The sequence below is a fragment of the Crocodylus siamensis genome, chromosome 1 (genome assembly GCF_052110815.1).
Source record: "Crocodylus siamensis isolate JL-2025a chromosome 1, ASM5211081v1, whole genome shotgun sequence".
NCBI classification, from domain to species: Eukaryota; Metazoa; Chordata; order Crocodylia; family Crocodylidae; genus Crocodylus; species Crocodylus siamensis.
The window spans coordinates 319,742,412-319,761,305 of NC_143395.1; the positions used below are offsets into that span (position 1 = coordinate 319,742,412).

Below are 18,894 nucleotides of genomic sequence, written 5' to 3' on the forward strand. Positions count from 1 at the left end.
TGGGAGGGCAGCTGGGGGCTGGCAGGGGTCCCCCCATGGTCTCCTCCCTACTCCCCCAGCACCCCCGCCCCTAGTACTTACCAGCTTGGAGTCAGCTGTAGCTCCCTGTTGCAGCCACCAGGGACTGTCTGAATCATCAAAATTCTCTGAATTTTTTCTGTAGATTTGGAGAGGTTTAAATCAATTCAAACCTTTTAATTGGTCCCCTGATTCAATTTGGATTTGGAGATTTGGCCACTGAAATCAGGCCAAATCTCCGAATCAAATCACCACCTGAAGCTTCGCACAGCCCTACTACTTAAACCCCCCCAAAAAACAAAGTAGAGCTGTTCAAAAATCAAGCAGTTTCACAAGCTTTCCATTACCCATTTGCATTTGTGAATATCTTATAGAAATGTTTGCAAAAATAATTCATTATTACAAAAATCAATTATTTGGTTGATTGCAGATTCTTTCTTTTTCTTTTTTTTAACCGTCTGCAAACTCAAGCATTTCTTCAGACTTGAGAACAGACCTTTCATCCTGATCATACAGCCTGTTAGCCTCTGTAATTTCAAAATTACTTGAGAGTAAGACTTATTAGCTGATTTTTTGACATGTCATGCTGATAGTACAAAACCCATAGGTTTCAGCCACAATCAGTCATAAGGCAGTTTTTGTAAAGAGAAAATAGAAATAGAAGACAGATGTTCATTTTGGCTCATGTTAAGATCAGGGCCCTCTAATGTTTGTTTGGGTTTTTTTAAACAGATGTTGAAATGGTTGCAGTAACTCCAATGCAAGGCTAAGCATAAATCTCTACTCGTGATTACCCTTGTACTGCCACATTCAGCGTGTTGTCCTGCTTATTCCACTCGCAGCACACAATGAGGACGATTTTTTCTTCACCTACCTCCGAACAGTTTTTGAAAGTTGGGAAGCAAAGGGACAGTCCAAAGTTTGAGTGCCACACACGAGTAAGCACCACCTGAACTTGGCTGGCTAGAACCCAATTCCCTACATTCTTGTGAAGATATTTACTGAGATTTGTTAGCTGTGTCACTTTTACCTTTGCAAAGTGTTAACACAAAATGTAAGGCATTAGAAAACAGGCTTTTCCTGGAAGGTTGGGTGAAGGTCTCTCCAGAATTACTCTAAGTTGCTGGCTTGATCTCGCCAAGACCAGTCCTTTCACAGAAGACAAATAAAGCCATCATGGAAGTGCTGGGTGACATTATCTGCTACTAACTGGTACACAATTGTGCTTGGACTGACTGATGAAGCCAGCAAAAGCTGCACAGACCTGTGTTCACAGACACATGTAGGCTTCTGAAAATGCAGATGGTGAGGTGCATCATCCCACATCACATAGTACGTATTTTTCTCCAAAACCAAAAAGCTTTACTACTTTGCTAGGGGCCTAGGCTTATTCAGTTTAACATCAAAGCAAAAACAAACATAACTTCATTGGAAAAACTAATGCATCTCTATTAAATGGTATAAACTGTGATTTGTCAAGTGTTTATCTTGGCTACATTCAGATGGCTTTTATGGGGACAGAAACACACTTTTTTTCCCTAAGAGCCAAGCTGTCTCCCTGTCAAATTCAACATCCTTGTCCCTAGCAAAGGGGGGTAGAAAAGCGACTCAAAAAATAGTTGTAAAAATTTAACCTGGACAAAGACGTATTCAACAGCATTCTTAGAAATACCTAACAGATTTAAATGAAACTCCCTTCCCTCTGGCCCACAAGGCAGACAGAACCCTGACATGGAAAATATCAGCCCAAACAGTTAAAGAGTTTGAAGAAGTTGCAAGTGAAACAGTCTTATAAAGAAAAGAACTATAAGCCAAATCCCAAAAGACAAGCCTTTAAATACTGTTTCTGAGCCAACAATAATGCTAATTAGATACCATTATCTGCTCCACCTATATGAACTGGATCTTAGTCAATTCTTTACATGATTACCAGGGCAATTATAACCTATAGCATATGCTGAATTGTCAGTTCAAAGTGCTTTTATTTATTTAAGTGTGTTGTATAGCTGGGGAAGTGAAGTGCTGTGTCCCCAGTAGTCAGGTTCAAGACTTTTTCCATATGCAGACTTAAATGTTCAAGCATAAAATCAGATTCACTACCTTCACTAACTCAAGGTATTTAAAAAATATACCTTTATATACTTTATGGATTAAAAAGGGGTTTCTTTGTTCCAGTGGAAAATTCTTGATTTTTAGTTGTAATTTATCCTGCAAAACATAATTTGAACTGTTTGCACCTAGGAATTTCCTCATCTCATCCAAAAGTACACACAACATTCTCTTGACAAAATATTCTTTCCAATTTCTGGCACTGAGAGCACTATTGTACTTCCTCCCACAAATCCTTTAAACAGCATCTTTCTGCCTCTACTCCAAAATCCACTTCTCTTCCCCTCACACCAGGCTGCCCCTTTTCACCAGCTCTCCACTGGGACTCCTACAACACGCTCCGACTTTGCAGTTGTTCCTCACAGCAGAAGCAGTGGTAAGGTCATTTTTAGTCTTTGTTGGTAAAAGGGTCACCTTGCAGTTTCCAACTGTGGAACAATTGTTCGGGTGAAAGATGGATCCTCTTAGGTACCAGATTGGTCATTATATAGGCAGCTTTAAGCAAGTGCAAGGGATGGCTAAAGGATTATCTTTAATGAAACCTGAGATTGTCCCTTACAAAGCCCCAGAGTGATTTGAAGAGCTCTTAGAAATCACCTCACTCTGTTCATCAGTAATTTGGCAACAATTAATTCCCTATGCTGATGCAGGACAAGGTGTCAGAAGTCATGTCTTATTCAATGAGGAGTCTGAGAAGACTATTAGGCTTTGCAGGGTGCCTAATAGTTGAGGAGGCAATCAGGACTTGTAGTAGAGATATCTTTTATTAGACCAACAAGATTTTTGCAAAAAAAATTCTTCAATTACAAGCTTTTAGTCAAAACACCTTTCATTGGGCATTGGAGAAAAGACTGTAAAAGTTCTCCCAGGTAGAAATGAAAGTCTGCATTTCGTAGGATTTTACAGGAGTCAATTGAGGATAGTTGAAGAAGCAGAAGTGTGGTGGTCTGTCTGCCTGCCTGCTATACTTGCCTAGTGCAATGTCCAAGGATTGCTGGGAGAATTCATTCTGTTCTTTACTTCACTGTCCAGACACAGCAAGGGGCACCTGTTTACAGATTCTGGTGTGAAAAGTAGGATTAAAGGTTCAGGTAGGATTAAAGTTTCAGTTTCAGCAATTCCAGTATCACTGAGTATTTGGTTTATAAGAGATCAACACCTCCCACACCACCTGCCTGAAAACCTTAGGATGCAAACATCAAGATGGGGGTGTATTTGGCTGATGCTTCAAAGAACCCATCTGCTGTTCTCAGACTGGTTTCACCCATGCATACCTCATTTAAATCTCCCAGCTTCCAATCTGTTCATACATTTTTTAAAACACAAACTAGTATAATTCTTAATACAGAGATAACAGGCTTATGCAGCATCATTTTTATAGTAACTTGTCAATGTAAACTTTTTTAAAGATACTCATGCCACAGTAATGAGCATAACAAAGAAGTTGAGGTAAGATATCCATAGGAAGAAAGATGACTGCCTTGGCACTTGTTGGGAGCTGCTGTGGTGTATTTGTTCCTCTGTTGCTGGAAGGAAAAGAAAGAAACTGGTGGTGATAAAAATGCTGAGAGCTAGAGTTCAGAAAGAAACACAGATAGGAATGAGGCTTAAAATCCAGGTGTTAACACAAGGCATCAAAGTAACCTCCACTCAAATAAATGGGAAATTAGAAGACTAGAGAAAATGCAACTCAACCTACTGCAAAATACACTGCCTCCCAGGGCCTGGTTGTTGTCCTTGGTGCACAATACAGAGAAGCTTCTTTAGCAACTCTAAATGTGTTGGCAAAGCAGGAACAAAAAAGTGACAGCCCTAACCATTTCCAAAATGAGCCTGTGAGGAACTGGAAAGCTCCATTATTTTGTTAAAAGCAAAGTGATCAATTAAGCTGCAGAAAGGGTGGACACAATTTCACTCTGCCTTACAATCATTTTGAGATTGATGTTCTACAAAGTGTTTTAGGACATTCCGAGTATCCTCCTCTACCAATACCCAGAAAAAAACTCTGGCCTTATGAAACAGAGGACAATATAAGGCCACAGTTAATAGGTAGTAGTAATGCTCCTGTAGACCACTTTTCAATAACTTTAAAATCTAAAGACATGGTGTGGTGCCGGTTCTTCCTCCCCATGTGCAACACCTTGCACTTATCAGTGTTAAACCCCATCCTATTCTCATCCGCCCACCGTTGCAACCTGTCAAGGTCAGCTGGCCTATTGCATCCTTCTAACCCACATCCCCCCACATCTTAGTGTCATCAGCAAACTTGAACAGGGTGCTTTCTACCCCCTCATCCAAGTCACTGATGAAGATGTTGAACAGAGGCCCGAGGACCGAGCCCTGCGGAACCCCACTGCCCACATCCTTCCAGGTCGAGAAGAACCCATCCACTACCAAACCAGTTGGCGACCCATTTGACCGTGTGGGCATCGACACCACAGTCTCTCAGCTTTTTGATGAGGACAGGGTGAGAGACAGTGTCGAAAGCCTTCCGGAAGTCCAAAAAGACTACATCCACAGCAACCCCTGCGTCTAATGATTTGGTGACCTGATCGTAAAAGGCCACCAGGTTGGTCTGACAAGACCTGCCACTGATGAACCCATGTTGGTTGCCCCTGAGCATGCATTCCCCCGCAAGGCCCTCCTGGATGTGTGCCAGGATAATTTTTTTCAAAGAGCTTACCCGGGATTGAGGTCAGACTAACTGGCCTGTAATTTCCCGGGTCCTCTTTTTTTCCCTTTTTGAAGATAGGGACCACATTGGCCCTCTTCCAGTCCTCCGGCACCTCGCCAGAGCACCACGAATGCTCATAAGCCGTGCCAGGGGTCCCGCAATGACCTCAGCCAGTTCCTGTAGAACCCTAGGGTGAAGATCGTCCGGACCAGCGGACTTGAACACGTCCAGCTTCTCCAGAAGTACCCTAACTTTCGCTAACCCTTGGCCCAGGCGTGTCTCTCTCGGGGCCCGAGGGGGGCCCAGCAGGGAGGTGGCTGAACTGGTCCCTAAAATCGTTAAATATGAGCTTTGTCATCTGGTGTGATGACTAAGTTGCCCATCGTGTCCTGCAGGGGCCCCACATTACCCGGGACCCTCTTTTTACCCCCTATGTATTTGAAGAAGGACTTCTTATTGTCCTTAATCCGGGAAGCTAGTCCTATCTCCAACTCTGCCTTGGCCCTCCTGACTGCCCCCCTACATCCTCGGGCGACTATAACATAGTCCTTCTTGGCGATGACCCCATCTCTCCATTGGGTATATGCCTCCCTTTTAGCAAGGAGACATTCCCGGATGCTCTTAGTGAGCCATGGGGGTTTATGTGCCCTCCTGCTCCCTTTGACCCTTGTTGGGATTACCTCCCTTTGGGCATGGAGGATCGTCTCCTTAAGGAGCAACCACTCACCTTCGACATCTGATTCCCTTCCCCTCTGGGTCCTCAGCGCTTCCCCAACTATCCTCCTTAGCTTGTTGAAGTCAGCCCTCCTAAAGTCTAGGGCTGTTGCCTTGCTGCAGCCCTTTGCCACCTTACGCTGGATGGTGAATTCCAGCAAGCGATGATCACTGTCTCCCAGGTGGCCCATCACCCGCAGCCCCCTCACCAGGTCATCACCCGTGGCCAGCACTAGGTCCAACAAGGCGTCTCCCCTGGTGGGACTGTGCACCTCCTGGGTTAGATGGAGGTCCTGCAGTCTGGCTAAGAACCGACGTGAGCGATCAGACTTGGCTGACTGCTCCTCCCAGCAGATGTCTGGGAAGTTTAGGTCCCCCATGATGACCACATCCTTAGCCCTCACTGCCTCTGTAAGCTGACCTAAGAATTCCAGGTCGAGCTCTTCTCCCTGGTTGGGAGGTCTATAATAGACTCCCACCGTTAAGTCTCTCTCCCCTGGACTGCCTTTTACTCTAACCCAGAGCACCTCAGAGTGCCCCCCCTCTACCCCCATGCTAATTAACGAGGAAGTATATTCCTCCTTGATGTAGAGTGCTACTCCTCCACCTTTCCTTCCTATCCTGTCCTTCCTGTATAGCCTATAGCCCTTGACACTCACCGCCCAGTCATGCGATGAGTCCCACCACGTTTCTGTGATCCCTACTATGTCAGGGCTGGTGACAGCTAGGAGGAGGGCGAGTTCCTCCTGCTTCTTCCCCATACTTCGAGCATTCGTGTAGAGGCATTTGAGGCCTTCAGCGGTTGTGCCCACTGACCCCCTAGTCACAGCAATGCCCCGTCCCCTATCGCTTACCTGTTTCTCCGTTTTGACCATTGGTCTGGGCTCGCTGGCTGTTGCTGGGCCTGGTATCTCATCGTCTCCTCCGCCCTCATCTTCCCCCTCCCCCGACGAGCCTTATGCAGCAATTACCAGGTCAACTGGCGGGAAAAAATGACCGAAAGCCATTGATCTAGCAAAACAGTTTCTTTGAAGAAAAAAGGAAACAGAGGATAATGTTTAGCTCCAATTAAAGTGTTTTTAAAAAGTTTTACCAGAGAATGAGCTGAATTTTGTACCTGTAAAGTACTTTCCAAAGTTAATCTGAAGAAAACATTTTACTGTGGTCTGAAGAAACATGCTCGCACCCCCAGTGGTGGTGGTGGTGGGGGGACAGGAGAGAGAGAGTACTGTAACATGTTGTATACTTTTAAATCTATTCAGAACAGTCCAATGGCTTTGTTACCCCACATGGCTATTGCAAAAGATGCTACTAAATTGATGGAAAGTTGCCAAAGCTTGTCAACAGCTTTAGAACCAAAGCCGTAGTGGCAACTGGTTTACAGAATGAATGGGCTAGTCAGTGACTAGAGCAGCTGAAAGCTATGTACAATTAACAACGTTTGTCAACCTACAGTGTTGGCCACAGAATATACAATGTCTCAGCTTCCAGCTTCTGGCACCTTAAGACCCTGCATGACCTGAAACAAAACATGCACCAATACCCATTGCTATTGAGCACAATGATACATTTTAGCAATAATGGCATGATTGTAATGCAACTGCTAATCAGTGTCAATCTTCTGGAACAATCCTGCTAATATTAGCATCACAACCATTCAAATACAGCTAGCATTGCTGAGATATATAATAAAGTTCTTGCTAACACTAACTTAACTTTGTAGAGCAATGAAAACTGGGGGATGGGCTGGGGAGAAATCTTTTCCATCAATAATACTGCTAATCCTTATTTGAACCCTTTGAAAATTTTAATGCAGTAAAAGTAATTGCTGCATAGTGCATTGTAATCAAGGACTAATTTAATAAATGATTTTTGTACAGATTGTAGTAATGTTTTTTTAACCTCTTGCGATAAGAAGACACGTACCTTAAAATAGATGGTTAGTGGGCTTGAATGCTTGCTATATGTGGCCTTCTTCCCAGAGATACCTTTGTCTTAGTACTTTATCCATTACTACTGTCTTTAATGAGATCACCATATATGGGCAAGCATAAAAATGAAAATGCTGCTTTTTACTTGCATCCAGTCAATTAATGTCAGAAGAGCATTTTGTTTATAGTTAAGGCAAGAAATCCTGCCAAATCAGTGTTACGCTATTTACAACATAGCAGTTCTTCAACCAGTTACCTTTGGATGAATTATCTGGTAAAAGCAAAATGGATAATACAAAGGAAAGTCAAAGGAGATTTCATTAAATAAATTTATTTGTTAAAATAATTTAACTCCAAATACAACTGCTGAGTTTGCATTGAGTTCTATGTACAATTCTTGTTTTATTTGAAACATCAAGGTTTAAACAACTGACATGGTTACAAAACAAACTGTTGCTCCATTTTTAAGTGGTCAGTTGTATTAGAGTTCAACAATTAAATGTGAAATATATTTATTCACCTCTGGGAAACCCCAAATCAACAAAATGTTAAGCCTGGTTCCAAAACCCTCTTCGGTCACTCTTCAAACCCTGATCAAGAATTAACAGATGCACAACAATGCAGATACAAGCCTCCTGCAGTTGTCAAACATTTGTTTTGTTGTGGAGTTTCACAATTAAAGCCTAACCAGTGCTCTGACTGTACACTGGTGAAAAAACAAACATGCACAAAACCCCCCAACCAAATGGCTGACATCTTTAGGCAACATTCTTTATACAGGAAAGCAAATCCCAGTAGTTTTTCCACAAGAAAATAATGGCAACTGTAGCACACTTGGGTTCAAGAGAGGCTAGCTTCTTGGCCAAACCAGGACAGAAAAAGTCACCGAAAATTGCTTACAATCCTCTAAGAAAGAAAAATTCCATTTGTAATATTCTTGATCTGATGCTGGTTTGCACAGTTTTCCTAGGTTTTAAGGGTGTGGGGGGGAAGATTCCATCTCTACCACTATCACAGCTTAAAGGAATAAATGTTGCAACACTGAGAAAAAATTAATAAAAATTAAAGATTGCTGCCTTTGTAGAAAAGTACAAAACTCTACAAGAACAGCTAAACAAAATGTGGGTCTTTGGATCAAACCATAATATTTTAAGGCATGTCATGAAAACTTTCACGTACTGTAACTGGTAGTCTGATCAGGGTACAAATTAAGCAGTGACCCAAGACCAATGACTCTTAGGATAGCCACCAACCTACCTTTCATGTGGCTTACTTCACTCCTCTCCTGTTACCCATTTGCTTTGAGAAGTCAAATACAACGGTCATGGACTCAAGCTCCACTATATTCACATTGGCAGAAATACAAAATAGTGCATAACTACTTCCTCAGAATTATACCAGAAAGAACCATGTTTACTTCTCCCCCAATGATTTGTGAGATCATACATGTTGCTTAGTCATTAAAATGGAAATTCATATGAAAAATATGTCTAGGAAATATTTTAAATAACATTTTCTATTTGCCATTTTACTGTGCAATTTTAACAACAGTCACTTTTTTTGTGAGTTATAAGATTCTTGTTAGACCCTTTGTATTGGTTATTTAAGCCATTTTATGGGTTGAAGAGCAATTTGTAAGGCCATATTTTAGCATTTTTTGTAGAGAACATTGCTTAACGTGGATTCCAAAACGGTATGCCGGTATCAAATTAGATCATATTTCCCCATACAAATGTGGTGGGCCCCAAATTCACAAGCTATTTTACTCATAATTGTATTGCTCAACTCACCCATCCATATCATTATTTTAGGAAATAAAAATACCCCTAATTCAATGTCTCTAATCTTGCTTACAAACACAAGTGGCTGACAATAGGTGAACAAGGTGCAAAGACAGTAGCAATTAGTCAGAAATGTTGAAACTGTTTCCACATGTTAGAAAAATTTGAATAGAAGGGCCTCACATTTAATGCTCTTGCTTACTTGAAGCAGAAGGGCAATGATGACCAGTTCTTTTCTGTCTTTAAGTTCATTCTTCAGCTTGCTTTCCACTGAACTAGATCAAAAATGCAAAGCAGTTTTACACTTGAACTTCATTTTTAGAAGATTAGAATGCTTTTTACAGTGGTTCTGCTGCTGGAGGAAACTCTTGCAAAACCCCAACTGTAATTACAGCATTGCTGAGGGCCACACACATGCACACACACTCACACACCCTTGTCCTCTCATTTACACACAAGAAACTACACCGTTACTGCACACGACTGAGAAACAAATAAGATAGTGGTAGTTGGACCACAGGCTCAGTAATATTGTATTTTGATGGCCAATTTTATCTGTTAAAGTCCAGCTCAAGACAAATCTCTCTCCAGCATTTAAAACCTAAACACTGCAATTGAAAAAACTTTTCTATACTTGATTGTAAGACTTCAGAATAGATATTTCTGTGCCATTAGTCATGCAAATGATAAATACTTCACTGCTATGAAAACTAGCAAGTCAGAGCTCGAGCACCCTTCAAAAACAAAATGTTTGCTCCCACTATCTAACACTCCAACAATCAGAGCAACTTTTGAGTAGTGTATCAGGCAGTTAGAGAGCCATGTCTTCCCTCATCTACAGTATTACAACCATAATCCCTATTCCACCTCTGAACCAAAGTGATTCCACATGGTTATTCAATTAACAATTACCAGCCTTATAGCTATGAAATAGCAAACTTGATTTCCAAAGGTTAGTTAGGGATCACACCAAAGAACATAGCCCTTCAAGGCAAGAAAAACTGTCATATTTAGCAAACTTAAAATGCAGGATGTTCATACTGTCCCTTGAGGTTTCCGCTAAAGGGAACATCTGGATGCAACATGGCTTCATTTTCCTTACAAGATGGTACTAGTTAATCCATTAAAGTGTTCCTTGTTAGTAAGGCTAAGCGATTATTTTTTCTCAATCACAGTTGCTTCCTCCTGGTCCAGTAAAGTGATAAAGATGTCTCCTGCTTTGTAAACAGAGGGTGGTTTGTTTGGCTTTTTTTCTGACCAACCTGAAGTGATCCTTCATTTTTGAGCAGCAAAGCAAAAAAATTAAAATATTTTGATGCCACACTATGTTTCTTCACTAGCCATTGGTTTTTCAGATCATCATCTCTGCTTTCGCTTAGTGATGCAATGTTTTCTATTTGTCAAGGTGAAGATAAAGTGTGGAATAATAGTGTCAATTTGAAATACAGATCTCAGACAGCCTCCCCCTCTAACACTGTCAGAAGTTCAGATGAAATTACCATACTGGACTGAGTAAACTTGACCATAGCACAAGTCCTGAAATTCAGCATGTAGACACTGAAATACTTTGTTCTACATTTGTGTGTGTGTGTGTATATCAGCATAGAACATGCTGACCGCAAGCAGTCTTTGAAGGTCTTCTCTAGTGCTTTCGTTTTACCACATTTAGTTGTTTGTTTCAATTTATACAATAGCTGCTGCTGCCTGACATGATGCCAATCATCTATATAGCTCAGCTGAGATCACTCTGTAGGATCAGTTGGTGATGCCATAAAGTTGCAGGTGCACAGAGGGAGGGATAGGATGAGTGAGATAAGCTGTAGTTATTTAACCCAAATATGTTCAGAGACAGTGATGGACTGTCAATGCTCAGCTCCAAGTTAATGTTGCTACTTCACTTAAGACATTTTCCATGTGACCCCCAAACCAGGAAGTGAAGCAAGCAGTTTTTTTTTAAACCAACTTACAAAAATTCTGCAAATAAGGTCCAAATTAGGTTATTTTAATGCTATTGTATATTGCATGCAGAACAGCATGGATCATCTTTGTCTGGCTGAGCTGCATAGTTCATTTGTCTAACAATTTCTGCAAATAGCTCATCCACCATTGTTTTACTTTTAGCGGAGGTCTCCATAAAAGGACAGCCCCATTCTTCTGCTAGGGCTCTTCCTTCATTCGATGATACTTCTCTTTCACTTTCCAGGTCCACCTTATTGCCAACCAGAATTACTGGCACCTTCTCATACCTGTGATCAAAACAAAGCAAAACAAAATTAAGATTCTTCAAGATTAAGAACTTAGTACACACACACACACACACACACACACAAGCATACATATACATACACACACACGTACATATTCTCCATCTCTATCCATACACAAGCAATGCAGACCAAAAGAAAACTCTAAGATATGTATTCAACACTACCAATTTTACATTAGAAAAATAAGCTTAAGTACCAACAGCAATTTTTTCAGTTTAACCTCAAGTACCACCAGCAAATTTTTACCATATAAAATAATTATAATAAATCTGTTAACATATGCCACTGACAGGTTGTCTGCGTACCACAGATTGGGAACCACTAATCTATAGCATTTCATTCATAACACCTGATGAAGCAGGATGTGGTCTATAAAAGTTCATGTCTTTATGACAAAGTAAGTCTTTAAAGGTGGCACACTGCCCTGCCTTCTGTCACACACCTATTTCTCAGTCTAGGTTGTCACACACACCTTTCCTTTCAGAGTTCTCTTAAATTTGTAATGAACAAATCGTCCCCTTCCAGGATGCCTGTCTGGAACACTTCCACGCCAAAGAAGCTAGAGCTATGACAACATTGTGTTCTACTTCAGTAGCAGAATTAGGACTGAGAAAGGGTGGAAGGTCAAACCTCACCTTCAATATTAACCTTGTTTATATTCTCTCTTTCTTCCTCAAAACCTAATGTATTTTGTGGGGAGGAGCAATTTTCCCTTTTACGGGCATGCACGAACATCCATGGTATCTTTGACACAAAGTGAGAAGACATATGAAACGGTGTGGCACTGTACAGGAGTTGACTGAGCTATACTTCTCTGTGCACAATCATAAAATGTGACAGTACCTTTAAATTACAAATAAAAGTTTTGGAAAGCTGGACTGTTTTTTTAACAACAGGTATTAAAAGAGATACCAGTTTAAAGAGTACATTAATATGAATTAACCTCCCCCCTGCCTCAAAATAAGTGTAGACATTCTCTTTCTGGACATACAGCCCAGCAGTTAGAACAGTATACCCACGTGCAGCAAGCTAAAAGAAAAGTAGATAGCTAGCAGGTAGTATCACTGTCGCTGTTCAGTTTGAGAGCAGATCATAAATTATGAAACTTAATTTGCTACTTAATCTCCATGTAAAGAATAATTAAAACCAGCAGGGAGTTTTTTTGTTAAGTTTTTAAAAACCCTGTCTGTTACTAATGGTTTTTTAACCTGACATGGTCAAAATACATACAGTGCTACTGCACGAAGCAAATGGTCATTCAAGCTGTAAACCTGCAAATTAACCATACTAGGGAACAACGTACTGGGCTTATTCCAGATATCATTCTTACATTGATATGCCTACAAAAGTAATAAGGGCTGAGAGTGGGAATTCAGCACAAAGAAGAAGTTTCTCTTTTAATTTAAATCTGAAGGGAGGCTTTAAAAATAAGACCCTACACTAAGACTCAAACTAGGGCTCAATTCGTGGCTCTGCCAGACTCCTTGTGTAACCACAGGTGAGTCACAACTTCTCTGAGCCTGACAGCCTCACCTATAAATGGAGAGTCCCTCCCCTCTGCCTGTCAGATTGGAACCCTTTTTTTACTACGTGGGTGTGCAGATTTTGCACAATGGGGTTATATTCACTACATTCCTTTCCTCTGAGAACAAATGAGGCAGGAGCCTTATGGAAAATAACCTCAGTCACTAGAAGACTATGATTCATTCCTTAAGCAAAGTCCACCTTCTAAGCTGAATGAGACAAGGGTCTTGTGGAAATAGGCCATGATCATGTTATGAAAGACAGAACTGTCCTGAGGGCAGAAGTAAGTTTGCCAGTGTCAAATTCTCATATTACTTATCTTTTGAAGGCTCACCTTTTCAGAGTAGCACATCCAATTTTGTTGCATTTTTTTAAGTTAGGAAATTAAAGACATGCAAGGAAGGATAAATTCTAATATGCATAACTGTTTCCACATGCTGGGTATAGGGAATAGTCAGGGGAGCCCATAATCTTTCTCTCTGCAACCCAGAGATATGTACATGTGCCGGTATATGCGGAGCCAGGGAATAACTGGGAAGAACCCAGTCTGATTCTCATTATGCTCACCAAGGTAGTAATGATCTTCTACTGCATGTGGTATCTTTGACAGATAGATAAGCTCCAATATACTGAGTTGGGGGGGGGGGGGAAGGAGGGAAGAGGAAGGGTCTAATTCAATACCATACCTAGTCCCAGGCAAGCTTTGTATACTCCCAGGGATCTCTAGTGCAGCACAATGCACTAGAGAACAAGCTCAGAACAGTCAAATGCTGTGACATGGGCAGAGCAACCAAAGCCAGAGACAGCATATGAATCATAAAATGGTAAACAAAATTTGATGGGAAAAAGGCATCCTTCTGAGCCTAGGAGTTTGCCCCTCAAATTTTGAAGACTTGAATCTAAAAAGTATTAGAACTTTAAAAAGAAGTGGCAAGGCTCTTTACTTCTGAAAAATGTTAGGGCAACACGAATATAGTGTTGCTGCCAGCTGCCTCCATAACAACAATGCATTTTCATAGTTAAATGCATTTTCTAGGGCAAAGTTTAAAGCATATCCTGAAAGCAGTATATTGAGTCACAGCATCAAAGAGATTTGTTTTACTACATGTATACATGGGATCAAGAGTTTTGCAAGAGCTGTTGTGTGGATAGTGAAGTCTTTGGAGAAAAGAAACATTACAGCCTGCCCCTAGACCCTGCCCTAGAGAGGTACTGAGCACTCACAGCTCCTACAGATGTTGTATGTAGCCAGAACAACTAACACAGAATCCAATTTCACCATATGCAGAACTTCACTACCAGGTAGCTATATTCCTTCTCACACTTAAGACAGCATCATTCAAATCTATTCCATAGATGTTCTTCTCTACCAGCCAAACTGACATCAGGAAGACACTGGAATTTACACTGAATTCCAACCTGGGCGGTTATGTTCTACCTACATACATTTGGTGCAGTTTTAAACTAAAAAGGCATTGTTTTTTTTCCTAGTCTTAACTACTGGGCTACATGACTATACACTGTTTAACAGTTGTTATGCGTTACCTCATGTAACCATAGTTTAGTTGTGGAGAGTGGTCCATGGATATGGTTTAAAAATTAGTTCCTTCCAAATGAAAGGTGCTATATAAATGTATGATCACCAGAGATGTTGGCTTATGAGTTCTTCATCCTTGAATCTAAAGATACACTAAAAGACAGAAATGCACCACAGTGGCTGAAGCCATGTCTGAATATTTTGTATTTAGCTACTTTTCAGATTCTGGGTCATAGATGTAATTGGATTGTTGAAAAATGACACAAAATGAAACTTCTGCACAGTAGAAAATACGTGATGTACAGCAACCTGATAGGAAACAGATCTGATTTTTCAAACTGCGACAGAGAATACCCCGTACCAATCAATCACAAAAATGCTATTATAAAGCTGAACCAGTGCAGTAAATGAAGTTAAACTGATCAAAGTGTTTTTGTTTCCTAATTTCATGTTCTATTGCTGCCATCAAATCTTTCAGCTTCTCTAGAATTCATCTTTGCCTATATTTCAAAACAAAAACTAAAACATGTCCAGCAGCAATGTAGAAGATTTCTGTATAAAAAGCTAGGAATTTAGTTCCATCCTTAAGCTTTCAGCAGAATTTAGTTTCTCTCAGAAATAGGCCTTAAGAGACTTGTACCATTTTTTCCAACTACTCAGTTGGTCTAATAAAAGATACCACATCTACCCAAAGAAGCATGCCATACCATCTTTGACACACTAAATCATATCACCATAAGAGGTTAGGAGCAAAAAGAGGTTTTTCATTTTGTTAAATACCAAATCCTAGGTCCAATGAATAAATTTACAATAACCACTAGGCCTAGACTTCAAGAGGTAGTGTTCATAATAATTTTAAAGGAAGCCTTCCATTCTAAAACTTTTTGGACTCTAAGGTTTATTTTTTTTCCTCCTTTTATTATCCATGTTTCCCGTACTGTAACCAAAAGGCAGCAAAGATGACAGTTGTTAAGTCCTAGTGGTATTAGCACAGGTAACGATAACACGCAGAAGGTCTGCAGATAGGCCTTGGTCGAGAAAAGAAATTATGTTCCATCTCAGACTTGCGAAACAGTAGCAGAAAGAATCCTGCCACAGGATAAGCAAGCAAGTTAGATCAGATGAGTTTGTAAAGGAAGAGGCAAATCTGACTGCCCATCTTTTAACATGTTAGATAATTATCTACTTTAAATGAGATAAAGTACCAAACTGAACTAAGCTGAACTAACTAAATTGTACTAAGGAGCCAATTCAGTACTGTAACCTGCAACATTGTACTGACTGAGGTGAACATGAATGGTGACATTTTGGGATTCAAAACAGCAAGATGTCCTTTATATCCACTTCTAGTATCCTATGAAAAACAGAGAATGTAAAATCTGCAATAGTGAGCATGGTGCACTTCTGGCCTACCAAATCTCACTGCATTTTTTCTAATTCTACAGAGTCCATCACACATAGGAGTGGCAGGAAGCACCACAACAATATAGAAAATGACTATGTTTGATGTTTGTTTTGAGTTTGGACATTCTTAAATACAAGGTATAAGGGTCAGTCAGAAGGTAACACCTCGACATTTTTTATCTCTTAACTAAGTCACCAGCTGCTGGCAAGAAAATTTTTTTCCAAGCACCCAAACCTCCCACCCATGCCTGTGAAATTACATTGAGATGCAACAGATGGCAGCACAGCAGCAGTTGTGCAAAATAGTTGCTGAGCTTGAGGTGTGTACCATGCAGAGTGCTGATCTAGTTCTTTACTCCAGAGGGCCAAAGGCCAACTGACATTTGTGAATGTCTGACGAAAGCGTACAGTCACTCTGCTGCTGATGTCACTGCTGGGTTAACCAAGTGAAAAGGAGAAGGGATAAGATAATTTTCACAACAAGCCACACAGCAACTACCCTTCCACAGCAGTGACACTTGACAACACCAGGCAGGTGGATGGGCATATTTTGAGCGACTGCTGCACTACCACTGATAAACTATGTTCAAAACCGGGAATTGGCAAAAAAACCCAGCTGTAACATCATCTTCAAAGAGGCATTACTTTCTGATTGACCCTTGTACAAATGCCAAGTGTTAGCAGAATACACCCTTACTGCTATATCATTTGGGAGCTGTAGAGCATTTTCTCCCATTTCAATTTTCTCATATTTTGTTAGGTTTACAGATTTTAACATTGATCCTCAGTAGGTATAAGTTAATATAAGTCAACTAACCTCCAAGGGCCTCTGTAGATTTACACCAACTAAAGGTCTGGCCTTATATTTTTAAGACTTAACATCATTTAAAAAATAACTGTGTTCCTGCAGAGTCTTTAAATATTTTACTTGCCTACATATGGAAATAATTTCAGCTACTTAGGTAAATGCATAAAGAACTGGTGTAAAACACATTATGATGCTAGCAAGTCATTCCAGTTTACCAATTAATTGCATGTAATATTCAGTCTTGCAAGCTGTTACATTGTGTAAGAATGGAACAGCAATTAGTTAAGCAACAACACCCATGTAAGGGAAGCCTAACAACCATTTTATAAATGAGAAGGGTGAAAAAAAAATCCCAGCATGGAGCAGTTAAGCAGCTTACCCAAAATCTCACAGCACAATCATGACGAAAATTCAGGGAGTCCTAACTCATAGCTCCTTACCCTAGAGAAAAAATATGAACTAAGCAAGAACAAGAATGTACTTCATATTTTAACTCAGGCTGACACAGAATTTTTATATGGCCTTAGGAAGTACCAGCCTCTATAGGTCTCAGTTTATCCCTGTGAAAAGTGAGGATAATTACACTTATCAGTCTCATGCCATGCCAAATTAAATGTTTAACATTTGTTAAACAAACAAAATATCTAAAGAATGCACTATACAAATACTAAATAACCACTTTCCCACACCTTTGTGAAAAAGCTTCTAGAAACTGTAAGATTTATAGACTTGCTTATTTTAACTTAGGACAACACAAAATTACTATAGGACAAATTCAGTTTTAAAAATCTTAATTTCATTAGCATATATAGTTACTGTATTCTTTTACACTGCCTTCTCTGGAAAACATGGAAAACATAATAAGCAATGCTGGGGTAAAGGCAGTTTTGTACCCATGTCCTGGCACTCTATTCATTAAGCAAAACCAGTACTAGCGGGATTTTTCAACCAAAAGACCAAGGAACAGAGCGTTTTGTTGGGGGACACTGCAGTGTTTTACTACTGCTATAAGAACCTTTGAAGTCAAATAACTACTAGAAAGTCGAACAGAAAAGATGGATGGTGTTTGTGGGAGTTATGAAAGGCTCAAGAAATTTCTGTAAACCACTTCAAGAGGACATGACTATATGACTTAAAACAATCACTGCTTCAGTCAGTACTAAAGAAGCCATCATTAAACCATCACTGATCTTAACAGACTTTTTCTCAGTGTGTAGCAAACATGCTAAACTATGTTCATTGCCAGATGACAAGATACCAGTGGTCCAACTCACACCAAGTCAAGCTTCAAGGAAGAGGCGATGCAGAGTTCAATCTAGGGGATGATCTCTCCTCCTATTCACAGATAGGGATAATACTTCCATGTTCATTCTTTTGGTCCTGCCAGGACACCAATGACTGTCCCTGTCCCATTATGAAAAGGTCACAATTTCTCCTGATGCAGACCAGGCCCCCTGCAATCTATTTAAATAATTTACTTTCATGACCAAGGGATTTGATTGTTACAACTTGTATTTCTAACTATGTAGAAGTATGTATATATGTATTTCTAAGTATATATCCAACCTGACAAAATAAAACAAAGCAAAACAAACATACCCCAGGACATAAAAAGGATCACTGGGAGCACGATGGCACATTATTTTGATCACTACACTCTGTCCAGTGAATAAAGAACCCAAATCAAGATTCTAATTTGAATATTCAGATCCTTTCATGGGACAGGCACTCTATCTCGAGTTACTCCCGGTTTTCATACACACACACACACAACATCCTGCCACAGCTCCTCTATCATGGAACCATAAACTGTCAGCCACTGATGTAAGCTCAACAGAGCATAGCTTGAGTAAGCTGTACCTAACCACTTGTAGTCTCTCAGGAGACAGTAACAACAGGCTTCACCCCACATTCTATTTTCAGTTTCACATAAATCTTTGACTTGGCTCTCCTTCACTATAGGCTCCCATTCACACTCTCAAAGTAGAACTGTAGTTGCAAATCTAAATAAAATGTAAAAGTTAAACTGTTCAGAGTAACTTCAATTTTGTCACACACTATATTGAGCATTCTGCATGCAGTTTACAAGAAACATGTTAAACCATTACATTTACCAAGAAAAGTACA

At 40.2% G+C, this 18,894-nt stretch overlaps 1 protein-coding gene across 1 annotated transcript in view; it reads right to left on the reverse strand.

Annotated features, from left to right (window-relative positions):
- Positions 1-7,757: 7,757 nt before the first annotated feature.
- The window catches only part of RAP2A (RAP2A, member of RAS oncogene family), a 37,295-nt gene continuing 26,158 nt past the window's right edge, over positions 7,758-18,894 (reverse strand). The window contains exon 2 of the mRNA XM_090023210.1: positions 7,758-11,473. Coding sequence (XP_089879336.1) covers positions 11,236-11,473 — 238 coding nt within the window. The 3' untranslated portion in view covers positions 7,758-11,235. The remainder of the gene's footprint in view (positions 11,474-18,894) is intronic.